This window comes from Jaculus jaculus, chromosome 1 (genome assembly GCF_020740685.1).
Source record: "Jaculus jaculus isolate mJacJac1 chromosome 1, mJacJac1.mat.Y.cur, whole genome shotgun sequence".
Lineage (NCBI taxonomy): Eukaryota > Metazoa > Chordata > Mammalia > Rodentia > Dipodidae > Jaculus > Jaculus jaculus.
Window position 1 is genome coordinate 316,112,233 of NC_059102.1, and position 16,017 is coordinate 316,128,249.

General features: G+C 45.9%; 1 protein-coding gene across 1 annotated transcript in view; it reads right to left on the reverse strand.

Moving 5' to 3' along the window:
- Positions 1 to 4,866: 4,866 nt before the first annotated feature.
- Atp1a4 (ATPase Na+/K+ transporting subunit alpha 4) overlaps positions 4,867 to 16,017 on the reverse strand; it is a 45,397-nt gene continuing 34,246 nt past the window's right edge. Inside the window, exons 18-22 of the mRNA XM_045153575.1 lie at positions 13,903 to 14,048; positions 11,049 to 11,179; positions 10,313 to 10,414; positions 5,208 to 5,299; positions 4,867 to 4,917 (exon numbers count right to left, since the gene is read on the reverse strand). Coding sequence (XP_045009510.1) covers positions 4,889 to 4,917; positions 5,208 to 5,299; positions 10,313 to 10,414; positions 11,049 to 11,179; positions 13,903 to 14,048 — 500 coding nt within the window. The 3' untranslated portion in view covers positions 4,867 to 4,888. The remainder of the gene's footprint in view (positions 4,918 to 5,207; positions 5,300 to 10,312; positions 10,415 to 11,048; positions 11,180 to 13,902; positions 14,049 to 16,017) is intronic.

A 16,017-nucleotide genomic window follows, 5' to 3' on the forward strand; every position in this document is an offset into this window, starting at 1 on the left:
CAGCTCCATGAGAGCCTGAGCCCTCCCACCTCCTACACCTCTCCCCCAGGGTCCCCTCCCCCAGTGCCCAAGACTCCTCAGCCCCTGGCCCCTTGCAGGCCTAAGAGCTCATCGCCATATTAAGAAAGGGAAAGGGAGAGACACAGAGTCTAAAAATAAGAGCAGATGAGTCGGGGGTAAGTGAAGCTGGGGCGGGGGAGGGGAGAGGTCGGGGTACTGAGCAGTGTCCAGAGGTGGCTCTCGGAGGGTAGGGCGAGGGGGATCACAGAGGGACATGCAGACAGAGGAGACTTATTGTGGGTCAGAGGCTAAACTGATGACAGGGTAAAATGGGATGTATGTGTGATAGTTCTCTGCATCCTAAAATCTGGGAATCTTCTGTAGGTGAAATCTATGTTTTTGATCTTGTGAAGGAATGGGGGGTGGGGTGGGCAATAAAAGGCACTCCAGGCCTTCAGGAAAGAACCCCTGCAAGTTCCCTTTAAAGAACCGGGACCAAGGATGAGATCATTCTCTGAATAAAAGATGGAGCCGAGTCCAAGACCGGGGAGCTGGCTCAGCTCCAGCCAGTTTCCTTTGCTTCACTCAACAGTCCTAACTCAGGAATGCAAGGGAAGGACAGGGCTGGCCCAGATCCCATCCTGGAGGGATGCGGACTTGAGCTTTCTTTGACCATAAGGCCCTCTGTGAGGAGGGGAGCACCGCTGCGCTGCTTCTCCTATGGGAGCTCTCTGCCCTGACCCTGTGGGACTCTTTCTGGAGCACAGTGGGCAGGGACCATTCCCCAGGCTCTGTGATTCCAAAGACTGCTAACAGAGGATCCGGAACAGACACCGGGGGAAAAAATGAGCATGAGAGAAACATGAAGTGGGCCCTGTGCCCTGACCCAAGCCTGTCCCTTAACTCTCTGCGTCTGAGACCCAAAGCAGAACCGGAGGTGTAAAGGCTGCGGCTTTTGAATCCCAGCTTGGAAGTGAGAATATACTTGATAAATTTAGCTCTGGGTACCCAGAGAAGACCCTTTTCATGGCTCTGTAAGGCTCTTACTGTGCATAGGTAAACTGAGGCTTGGGGAGACTATGGATAGGCTAAATCAAAGTTAGACTCCTTCATCCCCATCACTTGTTCTAAAGGGCTAATATTTATTTTGCACCCAGCCAGGGACATGGAGTTATGTTTGAATATCTTCTCACTCCCATGGGGCAGACCTGACAAAGCTAACTAAGGAAGGACACAGAAAATCTCGGGAATATGCAGGAGTGGGTCCAAGAGGGACAGCTGTCACTGTAGCAGGAGCGGCCCACACTAGCCCCAGCGTGTCATGTTGGAGCTGAGGAGACTTCAGAGTCCTGCCTCCTGCCCTCCCAGGAGAGTGACTGACGTGCCATCGAGCTCACAGCCACCACTGTGAAGGCCAGCCAGGATCAGAAGCAGAGGGGCCAGCCTCCATTTCTTACTCCTTCAGCACTCTGAGAGGGAAACATTAGGGAAGACACTGGCTGCTAGACTTCTTCCATCAAGAATTGAACCTTTGTCCCTCCAGACATAAAATGGCCTGGATATCCATGACCTCACAGTGCCTACACAAGACCATCATAAGAGGAGGAAAAGATCATGACATCAAAATAAAAAAGAGACTGATTAAGATGGGGAGGGGATATGATGGAGAATGGAATTTCAAAGGGGAAAGTGGGGTGGGGAGGGTATTACCATGGGATATTTTTTATAATCATGGAAGATGTTCATAAAAATTGAGAAAAAAAAAAAAGAATTGAACGTTTGGAGGCTGGAGAGATAGCTTAGCAGTTAAGGCACTTGCCTGTGAAGCCACGTAAGCCCTATGCACACATGGTGCATGCATCTGGAGTTCCTTTGCAGTGCCTCGAGGGACCTGGCATGCCCAGTCACGTGCTCTCTCTCCCTCCCCCTCTTTCCCAATCTCTCTCTCAAATAATAAATCAACATTTTCTTTTTTTTTTTTTTTAAGAATTGAGCCTTTGGAATGAGATGGGACTCCATGATGACCCTGGTCCCTTCGGCCTCTTCTCTTCTCTACAGCTCCCACTACTCCCTTTGCTAGCCCTTTCTGGCTCCACTTCTACTCTTTCCTTCCCCAGCTTCCTCACCCCTGCCTCCACCAAGTCTGTTGGTTTGTTTGCTGTAGCCCAGGCTGACCTGGAATTCACTATGTAGTCTCAGGGTGATCCTCCTCCCCCTGCCTCCCGAGCGCTGGGATTAAAGGCATGCGCCACCACACCTGCACCAGGCTTATCCTTCCCTCTCTAATGGTTTGCTCTCTACTTTTTTTTTTTTCTGATTTAAAAAATATTTTAACTTATTCATTCATTTATTTATTTGCAAGCAGAGAGAGAGAGAGAGAGAAACTAAGAGAGAATGAATGAATGAGTGTGCCAGGGCCTTGTGTTGCTGCAATGGAACTCCAGATGCATATGCTTCTTTGTGCACCTGGTATTACATGGGTACCCAGGCTGGTAGCCTTTGCCAGCAAGAACCTTTAACTACTGAGCCATCTCCCAGCACCTATGCTCTTTACTCTCTACTCAGTCCCCTTCGCTCTAGGTCCCCTGCTTTCAGGCCCTTGGATTTAACACTGCCTCAGCCACTGGTATCAAATGACCCTGAGTTGGGGCGTCTGTATTTTTAACCCACCAGACACCCAAAGCTTCCCGCTACTGAAACCTGAGGAGCTGGTCCCTCCCCCACCTCACTCACTCCCATACCTCCTGGCCCTCCTTCCATCTTCTAGGGTCTGGTTCAGCCTTGTCAGCAGCCGAAGAGGACCCCAGACTGACATAGCCCTGTCCCTAGGAGACCTTGTGCTGGAAGAAGTAGGGGAACCAGTCATAGCCTCTGAGAAGGGGCCTGGTGCAGGAGAAGAGGGGCTGGCTACCCCTGTCAGTGGGAGGGCATTCTCTTTGCCAGCCCGTGGAAGTTCATCCTCCCGACCCACCCATGGGCTCTCCATCAGTACTACCCTATTTTTTGTTTTGTTTTGTATTTGTGTCCTGGCCCAGTTTTCACTCTAAAACTAGTCTGAAAGTGGTTAAGGGTTCAAATTCTGGAATGAGACAGACCCCAGCTTCCTTGTGTGTGAAATGCAGTGGAGTGGATTGGGAGGAATATATTGTGAATTAATTAATGGCTCTGCACAGCCCTTGTCCTAGCGCCACTCATAGCGTGCAGGCACTTGAACCAGCTGATGGTCTCTCCCCAGCTTCCCTCAGCGTTTACTGTGCGCGCCTGTGGGCAGACAGCTCTGAAAGATGCCCGAGAATGGAGCTGGGAATGGAGTGGCAGAGCACTTGCCTGGCATGCACAGAGTTTCTAGTTCAAGGACATCCCAGAGGAAACAGGCCAAAAGATGAGATGGATTAAGATGTTGTGATAGTTTGAATGGATTCCCCCCCAGTTGACTCAGGAATTTTATTCAAGCTAATAACTTGGTATTACTGGGCAGATTCTAGGATCCAGCCCTAAGGTGTGGGGGTGGATTTGAATTCCATTCGAAAGACATGCAAAGTCCTTGAGCTTTGCCTGGAGTCCCTAAGTGTGCTTGCTTGCTTGTTGGCGGTGGTTTTTCTCTCTGCTTGGACCTGGGAAAGCAGGCCAATTTCTTCTGCCGTTATGGAACATTCCCTGGATCTGTAAGCTTCAATAAATCCCTTCTTCCATAGCTTTGCCTGGTTTGAAGGCTCGTCTCAGCAACCTGAGGCTATCTACTATAGATGTCCTGATAACAGGATTAAAGGACAGGGGTCACTAGTCTGTCCTAGAGGGGAGACACTGCTCCATGTGACCATTCTCAAGTCCTTGAACCTCACTGAATCTCAGGTTCTTCACTCATATTATAGGTCTCATTTACAACCACAATTCTCTGGCCTTTAATCTGGTTGGAGGAAACCCAAGGCAGGGTCTATAAGGTATGTCTAACCCATGGCCCATGGGGCTGCATGTGGCCGAGTATAGCTGTGAATGTGACTCAATACAGAATCATCAACTTAAAACATTATGAGATTATTTTGTAATTAGAAAGATATTTTATTTATTCTTTATTTATTTGAGAGAGAGAGAGAGAATGGGCATGCCAGGGCCTCCAACCACTGCAAACAAATTCCAGATACATGTGCCACCTTGTGCATCTGGCTTATGTGAGACCTGGAGACATGAACGCAAATGCTTTAACCACTAAGCCATCTGTCCAGCCCTATTTTGTAATTTTTTTTTTGTAATCTGATCACATGGTTATTGTGCATGAACTTTGTAGGTGACGATGTCCTGTTGGAATGTCAAAAGGCTGGACATACCTGAAGCCCCCCTGGTTGTGGGTGTGGGTGCCATGGACCCCTCTTCAGCCCTCTCTTGATCCCAGCTGGACTTACTTGCGAGTGGTCACTGGCCCCTTGCTTGGTAGCACATCAGAAGTGGACTTTCAGGTGAGAGGAGGCCCTTAGGGGAAAGGATGCAAGCGTCCTTTCTAATTCTTCTCCCAGCCTCTGCAGGTCTGTAGGTCCCTGCAGAGTTTCCCTTGCCTGGTGATGATGCAGGATGCAGGGAAGGGAGCTTCACAACAAACGCCCACTACCCAGAAATCAAATGCAACACATCCAGTCAGGTGAGGGCGGTTCTAAACATTTACTCTCTACACTGGCTACTGGATCTAACAGGACTGGGCTCCAGGCAGAGAAGGCTGGGTTTCCCCTCAAACCACCCCATCTCCTACCCATGGTGCTCTTGGTCCAGCCCCAAGAATGCCTGTGTATCTTATCCAGAGTAATTCAACCTAGTATCTCTGCCCCCAGCTAAGCTCTATCGCAGATGTGTCAAACTCATGACGCCCATGACACGTGAAGTTCTTCCTCTATTGGACTTAGTAGTACGTCTCCCTCTCCAGCCATCCTGTGAAGAAAAGACAGAGTGAGCAGGGAGAAGGCGACAGAAGAGGCATCAAGGGGAGCTCATTAGGGAGGCAGACAAGGAGAAGGAAGGAGCCCTGCTGTGTAGAATGTGGCCCTGAGCATTGGAAGGAACAGGGCACTGGGAGTCAGGAGTCAAGGGTTGGGGTCTAGGAACAGACAAGGGTGGACAGTGAGATGTGGGAAGCCTGTGGATCTAGAATAACCAGATGGGTTGGGGAAACTTGCTAGGGGTTTGGTGACCACTCGGATCTGGGCCCAGGATAGCCTTACCACCAGGCTGTTTACGAATGATGAATTTTCTGATTTCATCATACATGAAGATAAGAACACTGTAGGGAATGGCACAGAACCACCAGGTTATCCTGCGGAGAGCAAGAGTTAGTCAGTATGGCTGAAGATATAAGGGCCACAGATGGGCAGGCACTAAGAGCAGTTCCTAGGGGCTGTGTATTTCTTTCACTGAGACTGAGAAGGGCGCTGGAGATGGTGAGGTAAGATACAGTTGATCCTTTGAGCAGCCCAGAGCTTGAGAGCTAAGGGAGTGGGGATGGAGAGGAGAGACACAAGACAGAAACCTAAAATGCTAATGGTAATCTAATAAATGTCACATCCAGAGTTGTATGCAGTGTTCATAGTGACATTCATGGCATTGTTGAGGGGGCTCCCTGAACTTTCTGCACACTCTAGTCTTTGTACCTACAGAGGGGGGTGGTTGGAGCAGGATGGGTCTGCCTGAGGCACTTCCCAGACTTCTAATGTGGGGATAATCTACCAGGGAATATACACTGTCATTACACGTGTATGTACATATATATTCCTATATTGCAAGACTAAGCACATTTTCTTCTTCTTCTTCTTCTTCTTCTTCTTGAGCCTCTCCTATAACTCGTGACCAGGAAGATGGACTCGGGGAAGGGTTGAGTCAGTACTGCTGTTTCTTAGGTGACCAAGAGAAAATATAGTCTAAACGAACAGCATTGTTAATAGAAATACAATGTAAGCCACGTGTGAAATTTAGATTTTTCTAATACCTACGTTAAAATAAGTAAAAAGAAACAGGTGGACTGGAGAGATGGCTTAGCAGTTAAGGTGCTTGCCTATGAAGCCTAAGAACCCAGGTTCAATTCCCCAGTACCCACATAAGCCAGATGCACATTTGTAGCACATGCATCTGGAGTTTGTTTGCAGTGGCTACAGGTCTTGGAGTGCCCATTCTCTCCCCCTACCATCTCTCTCTCTCTCTCTGCCTCTTTCTCTCTCAAATAAATAAATAAAAAATATATCAATATATACATAAATAAAAATTTTTAAAAATTAAAAAAATAAAAGATAGCCGGGCGTGGTGGCGCATGCCTTTAATCCCAGCACTCAGGAGGCAGAGGTAGGAGGACTGCCGTGAGTTCGAGGCCATCCTGAGACTCCATAGTGAATTCCAGGTCAGCCTGGGCTAGAGTGAGTCCCTACTTCGAAAAACCAAAGAAAAAAATAAAATAAAATAAAAATATATAAAAGAAACAGGTGAATTTTATTTAACCTAATGCAACATATCCAAAATACTATCATTTCAACATGTACATAATCAAGTTGGGCGAAGTGGCACAGGCCTTTAATCCCAGCAGTTGGGAGGCAGAGGTAGGAAGATCACTGTGAGTTCAAGGCCAGCCTGAGACTACAGAGTGAATTCCAGGTCAGTCTGGGCCAGAGCGAGATCATACCTCGAAAAAAATAAATAAATAAGCATGTACATAACCAATATAAGCATTATCGTTTTGTGTATGTGTGGCATAATGTTTGCATATCTGTAGGTGCGCATGTGTGAACGTGTGTGTGGAAGCCAGAGGATGGTGAGGATGAGTGTTCTCCTCAGTCAGTCTCCACCTTATTTACTGAGGCCAGTGTGATGCCTACCTAGCATGTACGTGAGTGCTGGGGGTCTGAACTCCAGTCCTCATGCTTGTGTGTGTGGCAAGCTCTTCATCCACTGAGCAATTTCCCCAGCCCTGTGTCATTACTGAGACAAGGTCTCACTATATGGACCAAGCTGGCTTTGAACTTGTGATCTTCCTGCTTCAGCTTTCTGAACACTGTGATTACATCCCAAACAGTTGTATTTATAGATAAATGTTTAATATTGCTTTAGATTTTTTTTTAAATTTTATTTATTTATTTGAGAGCGACAGACATAGAGAGAAAGACAGATAGAGGGAGAGAGAGAGAATGGGCGCGCCAGGGCTTCCAGCCTCTGCAAACGAACTCCAGAGGCGTGCGCCCCCTTGTGCATCTGGCTAACGTGGGACCTGGGGAACCGAGCCTCTAACCGGGGTCCTTAGGCTTCACAGGCAAGCGCTTAACAGCTAAGCCATCTCTCCAGCCCAGTTTTCTTTGTTTTTGTTTTTTCTAGGTAGGGCCTCGATCTAGCACAGGCTGACCTGGAATTCACTGTGTAGTCTCAGGCTGGCCTCGATCTCATGGAGATCCTTCTACCTCTGCCTCTAGAGTGCTGGGATTAAAGGTGCGTGCCATCATCCCCTGGCTGCTTTAGTTTTTAATTCTAAGTGAATTAAAAGTACAAATTCAGTTTCTTAAGCTCACCAGCCATATTTCAAGAAGCTCACTGGAGGCTACCATATTGGACAATATAGGCCTAGGCCATGATTCCCTCTCTACACACATATCATGAACACAAGCATTGATATACAACAGTTATATGTGTACTCTGCATCTGTGATAAGGATTGGGTAAATCAGTAATGACATGGTGGTCTTTGATTCCCAGGAACTCAAAGAGATCAAAACAAAGAGCGGAGCCACGCCACAAGATAGTCAGAGTATTAGGTGCTAGGTACCATGATCTAGGTATGCAGTGTTTGGGGCACAGAGTGTTCAATCCCATTTGTTACTGACACTAATAGCAAGAAGAGCAAAGCTTCTATTTACAAAGCATCTGCCATGTCCCAAACATGCTCAGTGCTTGATTCCAAGTGGGATTTACCTTCAGTACTGGGGACAAACCCAGAGCCTCACAGAGGCTATGCACATGCTCCTCCACTGAGCTATATCGCATCCCTGCCAGATGTGCCTGCTTAGACTCCACGGGTGGAGCACAGGCTCAGCGTGGTTGCATACTTCTTCAAGGTCACGGAATAATATGCAGAGTTGAAATGGAAACTTAGAGTTATTCGTGTCTAAGGCAAGTGCCAAGGTCTCCAGTTAAACATTAATTGAGGGACTGGAGAGATGGCTCAGCAGTTAAGGTACTTGTCTGTGAAGCCAAAGGACCCAGGTTCAATTTCCTTAATACTCATGTAAAGCCAGATGCACAAGGTGGCGTATGCATCTGGAGTTTGCAGTGGTTAGAGGCCCTGACTCTCCCTCCCTCTTTCTCTCTCTTTCAAATAAATAAATAAAATATTTTAAAATTTATTTATTTATTTGCAAGCAGAGAGATGTGTGAAAGAGAGTGAGAGAATAAGAATGAGAGAGAGGGAATGGGCACATCAGGGCATCTTGCCATTGCAAATGAACTCCAGATGCTTGCGTCATTTTGTGCATCTGGCTTACGTGGGCACAGAGGAATCAAACCCAGGCTGTCAGGCTTTGTAAGCAGGTGCCTATAACTGCTGAGCAATCTCTCCAGCCCAATAAAATATTGTCTTTAATTTAAAAAATTTTTAATTTTATGTATGAGAGAGAGAGAATGGGCATTCAGCCACTGTACATGTATTCCAGAAACATGCGGCTCCTTGTGCATCTGGCTTACTTGGGTCCTGGGGAATCAAACCTGGGTCCTTTGGCTTTGCAGGCAAGTGTCTTATCTGCTAAGCCATTCCTCCATTCCCAATAAAATATCTTTAAACATTAAGTGAGCACCTACATAATATAAAGTGGTTTGCCTAATGCTGCAAGGAATGGACAGATGAACAAAACACACGGTGGCCTGGGGAATGCGCTGGAGGGATTCGCAGCAAATCATTGACAGAGGCTGCCTGTGCAGGGTGGATTGGTGAGGATGGGAGAGGAATGGCACTTTTGCTTTTTTCCCTCTAAATTTTAGGACTCTTTTTATTGCAATGCTATAGATGGAATTCAGGCAGGCTACGCAAGCACTCTACCACCAAGGGATACCCCCAATTGCTCTGTAAATTTTACTACAAAGGGTATTTTATTAATGTGCATTAATTATACATAACAATGGGTTTCATTACAGCATTTTCATATTTGTATATATTTTTATCATATTCACACTCCATTACTCTCTCATAACCCTCCCACACAAATTTTAAAATAAAGCGCTTCAGCTGGGCACGGTGGTATATACTTACAATCCCAGCACTTGGGAGGCTGGGGGTGAAGAATCAGGGGTTCAAGGCCAGCGTGGGCTACATAAGACCTTTTCTCAAAAAATATTATTATTATTATGATCATGATGATGATGATGATGCTCGTTTGTTTTTCGAGGTGGGGTCTCTAGCTAAGGCTGACCTGGAATTCACTGTGTAGTCTCAGAGTGGCCTTGAACTCACTGCGATCCTCCTACCTGCCTCCTGAGTGCTGGGGTTAAAGGCATGAGCCACAAGGATCTATTAATGTTAAGACTAGGCATAACAAAAAGCTGGGAGTTGTATAAAACAAGGAACCAGACAATAAAAGTTTCAGTGTATAATTCGCATATATACACATTAAAATATATTTGCATAAATACAACATAGTTAGCAAAGTATAAATCTGGCTTTTTTTTGTGTTTCGTTTTCTGATATAAGGTCTCCCTCTAGCTCAGGCTGGCCTGGAATTCACTCTTAGGGTGGCCTCAAACTCATGGCGATCCTCCTACCTCTGCCTCCCGAGTGCTGGGATTAAAGGCGTGTGCCACCACACCCAGCTTGTCTGTTTTGAAATAAGGTTTCACTATGAAGCCCAGGCTGATCTGGAGCTCTCTATGTAGACCAAGCTGACCTCAGACTTGTGGTGATTCTGCTCACTCTGCCTCTCAAATAGTGGTATTATAGGTGTGCCACTGTACCTGGTAAATTAGGCTATTATGATCAGTTATTGTTATATCAGTGCCAAGAAATATGTCTCCTTACACAGATACACCACAGGCTATTGTAAAAGAAAAGATTCCGCTTGATCTCACTTGTTTAAACACTTCCAAGTCTGCTAAATTTGCAAGTCAAATGAGACTTGCGATCACTTGACACAGTCTCTACAGTTCCCTAAACATAATCCACTTCTTGGAGAACAGAGGCTGTCTCCTGAAGTCACTGAGAGAAGCTCCATTATCTAGGCAACCCCTAGCTGGTGATGGCACTTCCTCCCACTTCCTCTCCAAAGCTCTCCCTGAATCTGGAGAGCCCTGGAATCTCTTCTCTTACTCACTTAAGTGGGTACATTCGCAAGGCCACATCCATGCCTGGAGTGTAGGACAGGAAAGCCGCCAGGAATGTCTCCTCCAGGAGTCCAAAGAGTAAGATCTTGTTTCTAGAAAGAAATATTTGGGCAGGGCATAGTAGTGCATGCCTTTAATCCCAGCACTTGGGAGGCTGAGATAGGAGGATCGCTGTGAGTTGGAGGCCACCCTGAGGCTACATAGTGAATTCTAGGTCAGCCTGAGCTAGTGTGATACCCTACCTTGAAAAACTACAAAAAAAAAAAAAAAAAAAAAAAGAAAAGAAAAAGAAAAGAAAAGAAAGGAGCTGGGCGTGGTGACACACGCCTTTAATCCCAGCACTCGGGAGGCAGTGGTAGGAGGATCACTGAGAGTTCAAGGCCACCCTGAGACTACAGAGTGAATTCCAGGTCAGCCTGGGCTAGAGTGAGACCCTGTCTCAAGAAAAAAAAAAAAGGACTAAAAAGAAACATTTAGCTGGGCATGGTGATACATGCCTTTAATCTCAGCAGTTGGGAGGCAGAGGTATGAAGATCACCATGAGTTTGAGGCCAGCCTGGGACTACAGTAAGTTCTAGGTCAGCCTGGGCTAGAGTGAGACCCTACTTTGGAACCCGCCCCCCCCCAAAAAAAAACCCAGAAACATTTACAAATGTAATAAAATTGAGGAGGACAAACGGGGAAATGGCCTTTGGAGGGAGGGAGAGCTGTCGGATGGACACTCACTTCATGCCCTGCTGGAAGACTGAGTTGCGGCGGGTCTTGCAGATGATGAGGTCAGCCCACTGCACTACCACGATGCTGGTAAAGAAGGCCGTCTGACACGTGAACTCCACCACCTTGCGCTGCTCATAGGTCTGGGAGCGGGGAGCAGAGAGATGCCATCAACATCAGAAGTGTTTTAGGTACAGGACCAAAGGCTTCACGAGCGTCCTGCCTTCCACGACCCAAAGACCGAGTTAGACTGTCTGTTCCTGGATTCCTCCAGTGGTCACACATCTCTGTGCCTTATTGCTTTTCATATCATGTTGTGTATTTTTCCTCCCTTAATAATAGCTTCAAGAATAGAGACTTGTATGATGGAGAATGGAATTTCAAAGGGGAAAGTGGCGGGGGGGGAAGAGAGGGAATTACCATGGGAAATTTTTTTATAAAAAGAATAGGGACTTGGCCTTATTTGTCTTTTTTTTTTAAATTATTTTTGTTTATTTCATTTATTTGAGAGCGACAGAGAGAAAAGAAAGAGGCAGATATATATAGAGAGAATGAGCACATCAGGGCCTCTAGCCACTGCAAACAAACTCCAGATGCATGTACCCCCTTGTGCATCTGGATTACGCGGGTCCTGGGGAGTCAAGCCGGAGTCCTTAGGCTTCACAGGGTAAGCATATAACTGCTAAGCCATCTCTCCAGCCCATTTGTCTTTTTTTAAAAGCCAGGTTTCACAATAGCTCATGCTGACCTGGAACTCCCTCTGTAGCCTAGCTGGGGCTTGCCTCAAACTCACTGTATTTCTCATAACTCAGCCCTTCCTCCAGAAGAGAGATTAAAGGCATGTACTACTACATTCAGCTGTGGTTAGTTCAACTTTGAGTGTCCTTGCCATGCTGAGTGTACTAAATTCACACATAGTGAATGCTTACTAAATTAGGAAGGCAGTGTAAAAGAAGTGAACTTAGGACAGCAGACTCTCTCTTTTCACCCCTAACTAGAGGGAGCGTCATAAAAGTAATGCCTTGGCCATTTTTGTTTACTACCATATCCCCAGAGCCTAGAACAGTTCCTGGTACAGGATGTGATCACTAGGTTTAATGGAGTAAGGGACTATTCTGGCTTCTAGCAGTCAGCATTGTAATCTCCAGGTAGGCACTTCTCTGCTGGATCGGAAAACTGCAGTGCTAGAAGAGATGCGGGCCACGCCTGGTGGCGCACGCCTTTCATCCCAGCACTCGGGAGGCAGGGGTAGGAGGATCGCCGTGAGTTCGAGGCCATCCTGAGACTACATAGTGAATTCCAGGTCAGCCTGAGCTAGAGTGAGACCTTACTTGAAAAACCAAATAATAAATAAATAAATAAGAAAAAGGAAAAGAAAAAGAAAAAAGACGGGGATACTGCATTTATGGAGCTTATTCCTCAGGGCAACTATTATCAATCCATGTTCTATAATACTTTATAACTTCAGTGTACAAGGAAAAAAATTTTTTTGAAGTAGGGTATTGCTCTAGCCTAGGCTGACCTGGACTTCACTATGTAGTTTCTTCAGGCTGGCCTCGAACTCACACTGATCCTCCCACCTCTGCCTCCCCAGTGCCGGGATTAAAGGTGTGCACCACATCCGGCAGAAAATGCTTTAAAATTATTTATTTATTTGCAAGCAGAGTTCCAGGTCAGCTTGGGATAGAGTGAAATCCAATCTGAGAATAAAAGAGAACTTTACTGTGGGGTGGAGAGGGGTGGGCACGATGGCACGTGTCTTTACTCCCTGCACTTGGGAGACTGAGGTAGGAGGATCACAGTGAGTTCGAGGCCAGCCTGGAGCTACAAAATAAGTTCCAGTTCAGTCTGGGTAAAGTGAGACCCTGCCTCAAAAAAAAAAAAAAAAAAAATTACTGGGGTGGGTGATGGTTCAGCAGTTAAAGGCACTTCCTTGCAAAGCCTGCTGGCCTGGGTCCAACTCCCAAGCCACCTATGTAAACCAGACACAAAAAGTGGCACAAAGCCAGACATGGTAGTGCTCACTTTTAACCATATATATATATATATGCTTTATTTATATTTTGCAAAAGGAATACACAGAGGATGTGGGTTTTAGGTCATATTTGAACTCTCATGAAGGGATGGAGTGCAAGAGAGATCCAGCACTCATTTTGGAGGCAGTTATGGTTAAAATGTGGAAAATCAGAAATCAGCCCAGTAAAGCTTGTTTGACAAAGACTTAGAGCTCCATGGAACCAAAGGATCCAGGAAGGAATAGTTACATAACAGCGGGAGTGAACGGATATGAGGTCATTGTAAACAAAGAGAAGTTTGCTGGTGTGTCTGAGATTGCAGTCCATTATGAGGGCACTCAGATGGCATTGGGGATGAAGTGTCAGCTCTGGTGCCTCCCCACCTCCCACCCCTCATCAGATTGCTAAATCTACTCTTTTTTTAAAAAAATATTTATTTTTATTTTTTTATTAGAGAGAGAGAGAGAGAATGGACACACCAGGGCCTCCAGCCACTGCAAATGAACTCCAGACGCATGCACCAGCATCTGGCTTATGTGGGACCTGGAGAATCGAACCTGGGTCCCTTGGCTTCACAGGCACGCGCCTTAACCGCTAAGCCATCTCTCCAGCCCTAAGTCTACTCTTGACTTATTCATTCCTTTGTTTGTTTGGTTTGATAACAGGGTTTTATGGCCAGGCCTAAACTGGCTCAGAACTTGTTCTATGATAGCTGAGGATGGCCTTGAACTCCTGGTCTACTTGTTATTACTTCCCAAATGCTGGGCGAATAGGTTTCTGCCACCGCCCCTGGCTGGCTGAATTCCTCACTGGCAGGAATCACCGGCTACTACCGCGCCCTTTCTACTCACCCACTCCTGCCCATAGCTGTCCTCCAGGTCATTTAGAAAGTTGTCCTCCCAGTGTAGGCGGACACCCAGGAGATCAAAAGGCTTAAAGCCATTCTCTGCCATGATCACAAAATAGGTGAAAAAGCCAGCTAGAGCCTGGATCATACCTATAAGTGACACAAACATTGGAGAGACAATCTGTTCAGAGAACAGGCCAAAAGGCAGATGGTAGACGTGGCAGGGCTGGGACTTGCTTCTAGCTGGGTTGGTGTGCATCTTCTGCCCCTGCCATCTTCAAGGAAGTTGTCTCCAGTCCTGACACTTGTTTTTACACGACACCATAGAGTCACCTTTGAATCACATACTTTTGTTGTTGTTGTTGTTGTTTGAAGTAGGGTTTTGCTCTATCCCAGGCTGACCTGGAATTCACTACAAAGTCTCAGGATGGCCTCAAACTCACAGCGATCCTCTTACTTCTGCCTTCCAAGTGCTGGGACTAAAGGTGTGTACCGCCATGCCCAGCTGAATCACACATAATCTTAAACCTAAAAAGGCTTTTGGAGGCAATTTTTTCTTCTCTCTATTTACTGATAGCTGGACCCTTCCTTTTCCATGGAATACATACCAAATTTTATTATCTCCTCACATTTCTGCAGTCTGCTCCTGCCTCTCTTTTACTAAAACTCCTGTCTTTCATGCCTGGACCACAGTGTTAACTGACAATAATATTTACCTACTAACCTCAGTGCACTGTGTAGGTTCTTATGATCATAGATCCTTACAACAATTCTGAACTATTATCTAAACAAGTCAAAACACAAAAGACTTGTTTATCTTGTAGGATCATACAGGCAGTAAGTGGAGGAATTATGATTCAAACAAGTCTAACTCCTAAATCTATCCTTTCTTTGTGGTTGTTATTTTATTTACTTGGGAGAGACAGAGAGAGAGAGAGAGAGAGAGAGGGAGGGAGAGAATGGGCACACTAGGGCCTCTAGCCACTGCAAACTCCAGGCACATGCGCCACCTTGTGCATCTGGCTTATGTGTGGATCCTGTGGAATCAAACCTGGGTCCTTAGGCTTTGTAGGCAAGTGCCTTAACCTTTAAGCCATCTCTCCAGCCCCCTATCCTTTTTTTTTTTTTTTTTAAATACATGTTTCCTCCCCAAGATAGGGGAGTGATTTTTCCTGTCTCCAATCTCTGTCTATCCCTTACTCCCTGAAATACTTCATTGTACCGGGCTACTCAAGGACAAAGATCTTTTATAATTTTTTTGAAAAAGTATTTTTATTGCCAGGCATGGTAGCACATGCCTTTAATACCAGCACTTAGGAGGCAGAGGTAGGAGGATCACCATGAGTTCAAGGCCACCCTGAGACTACATAATGAATTCCAGGTCAGCCTGAGCTAGAGTGAGACCCTACCTCAAGAAACAAAAAACCAAAACAAACAATCCCAACACTTGGGAAGCAGAAGTAGGAGGAGCGACATGAGATTGAGGCTACCCTAAGACTACATATTGAATTCCAGGTCAGCCTGAGCTAGTGTGAGACACTACCTCCAAAAAAACAAAAACAAAAACAAAAACAAACAAAAAAATATATTTGTAAGCTGAGAAAGAATAGGCACACCAGGGCCCAGTGCCACTGCAAACAAATGCCATACACATGAGCCACTTTGTACATTTGGCTTTACATGGGTACTAGGAAATTGAACCCAGGCCTTCAGGCTTTGCAAGCAAGCACCATTAATCACTAAACCATATCCCCAGTCCTGTAACAAGGTAGGGTTTCACTATAATCCAGGCTGACCTGGAATTCACTACGTAGGCTCAGACTGGCCTTGAACTCACTGTGATCCTCCTACCTCTGCCTCCCAAGTGCTGGGATTAAAGGTGTGTGCCTCCACACCTGGTTACACTTGTTTGTTTGTTTTTTAATTTTTATTTTATTGTTATTTACTTATTTATTTGAGAGAGAGAATGGAATGCCAGAGCCGTTAGTCACTGCAAGCTCCAGAGGCATGTGTCACCTGGGTCAGTAGGCTTCACAGATAAGCATCTTAACCACTAATCCATCTCTATAGCCCTTAATTTTCATTTATTTATTTGCAAGCAGAGAGAGAATGAGAATGG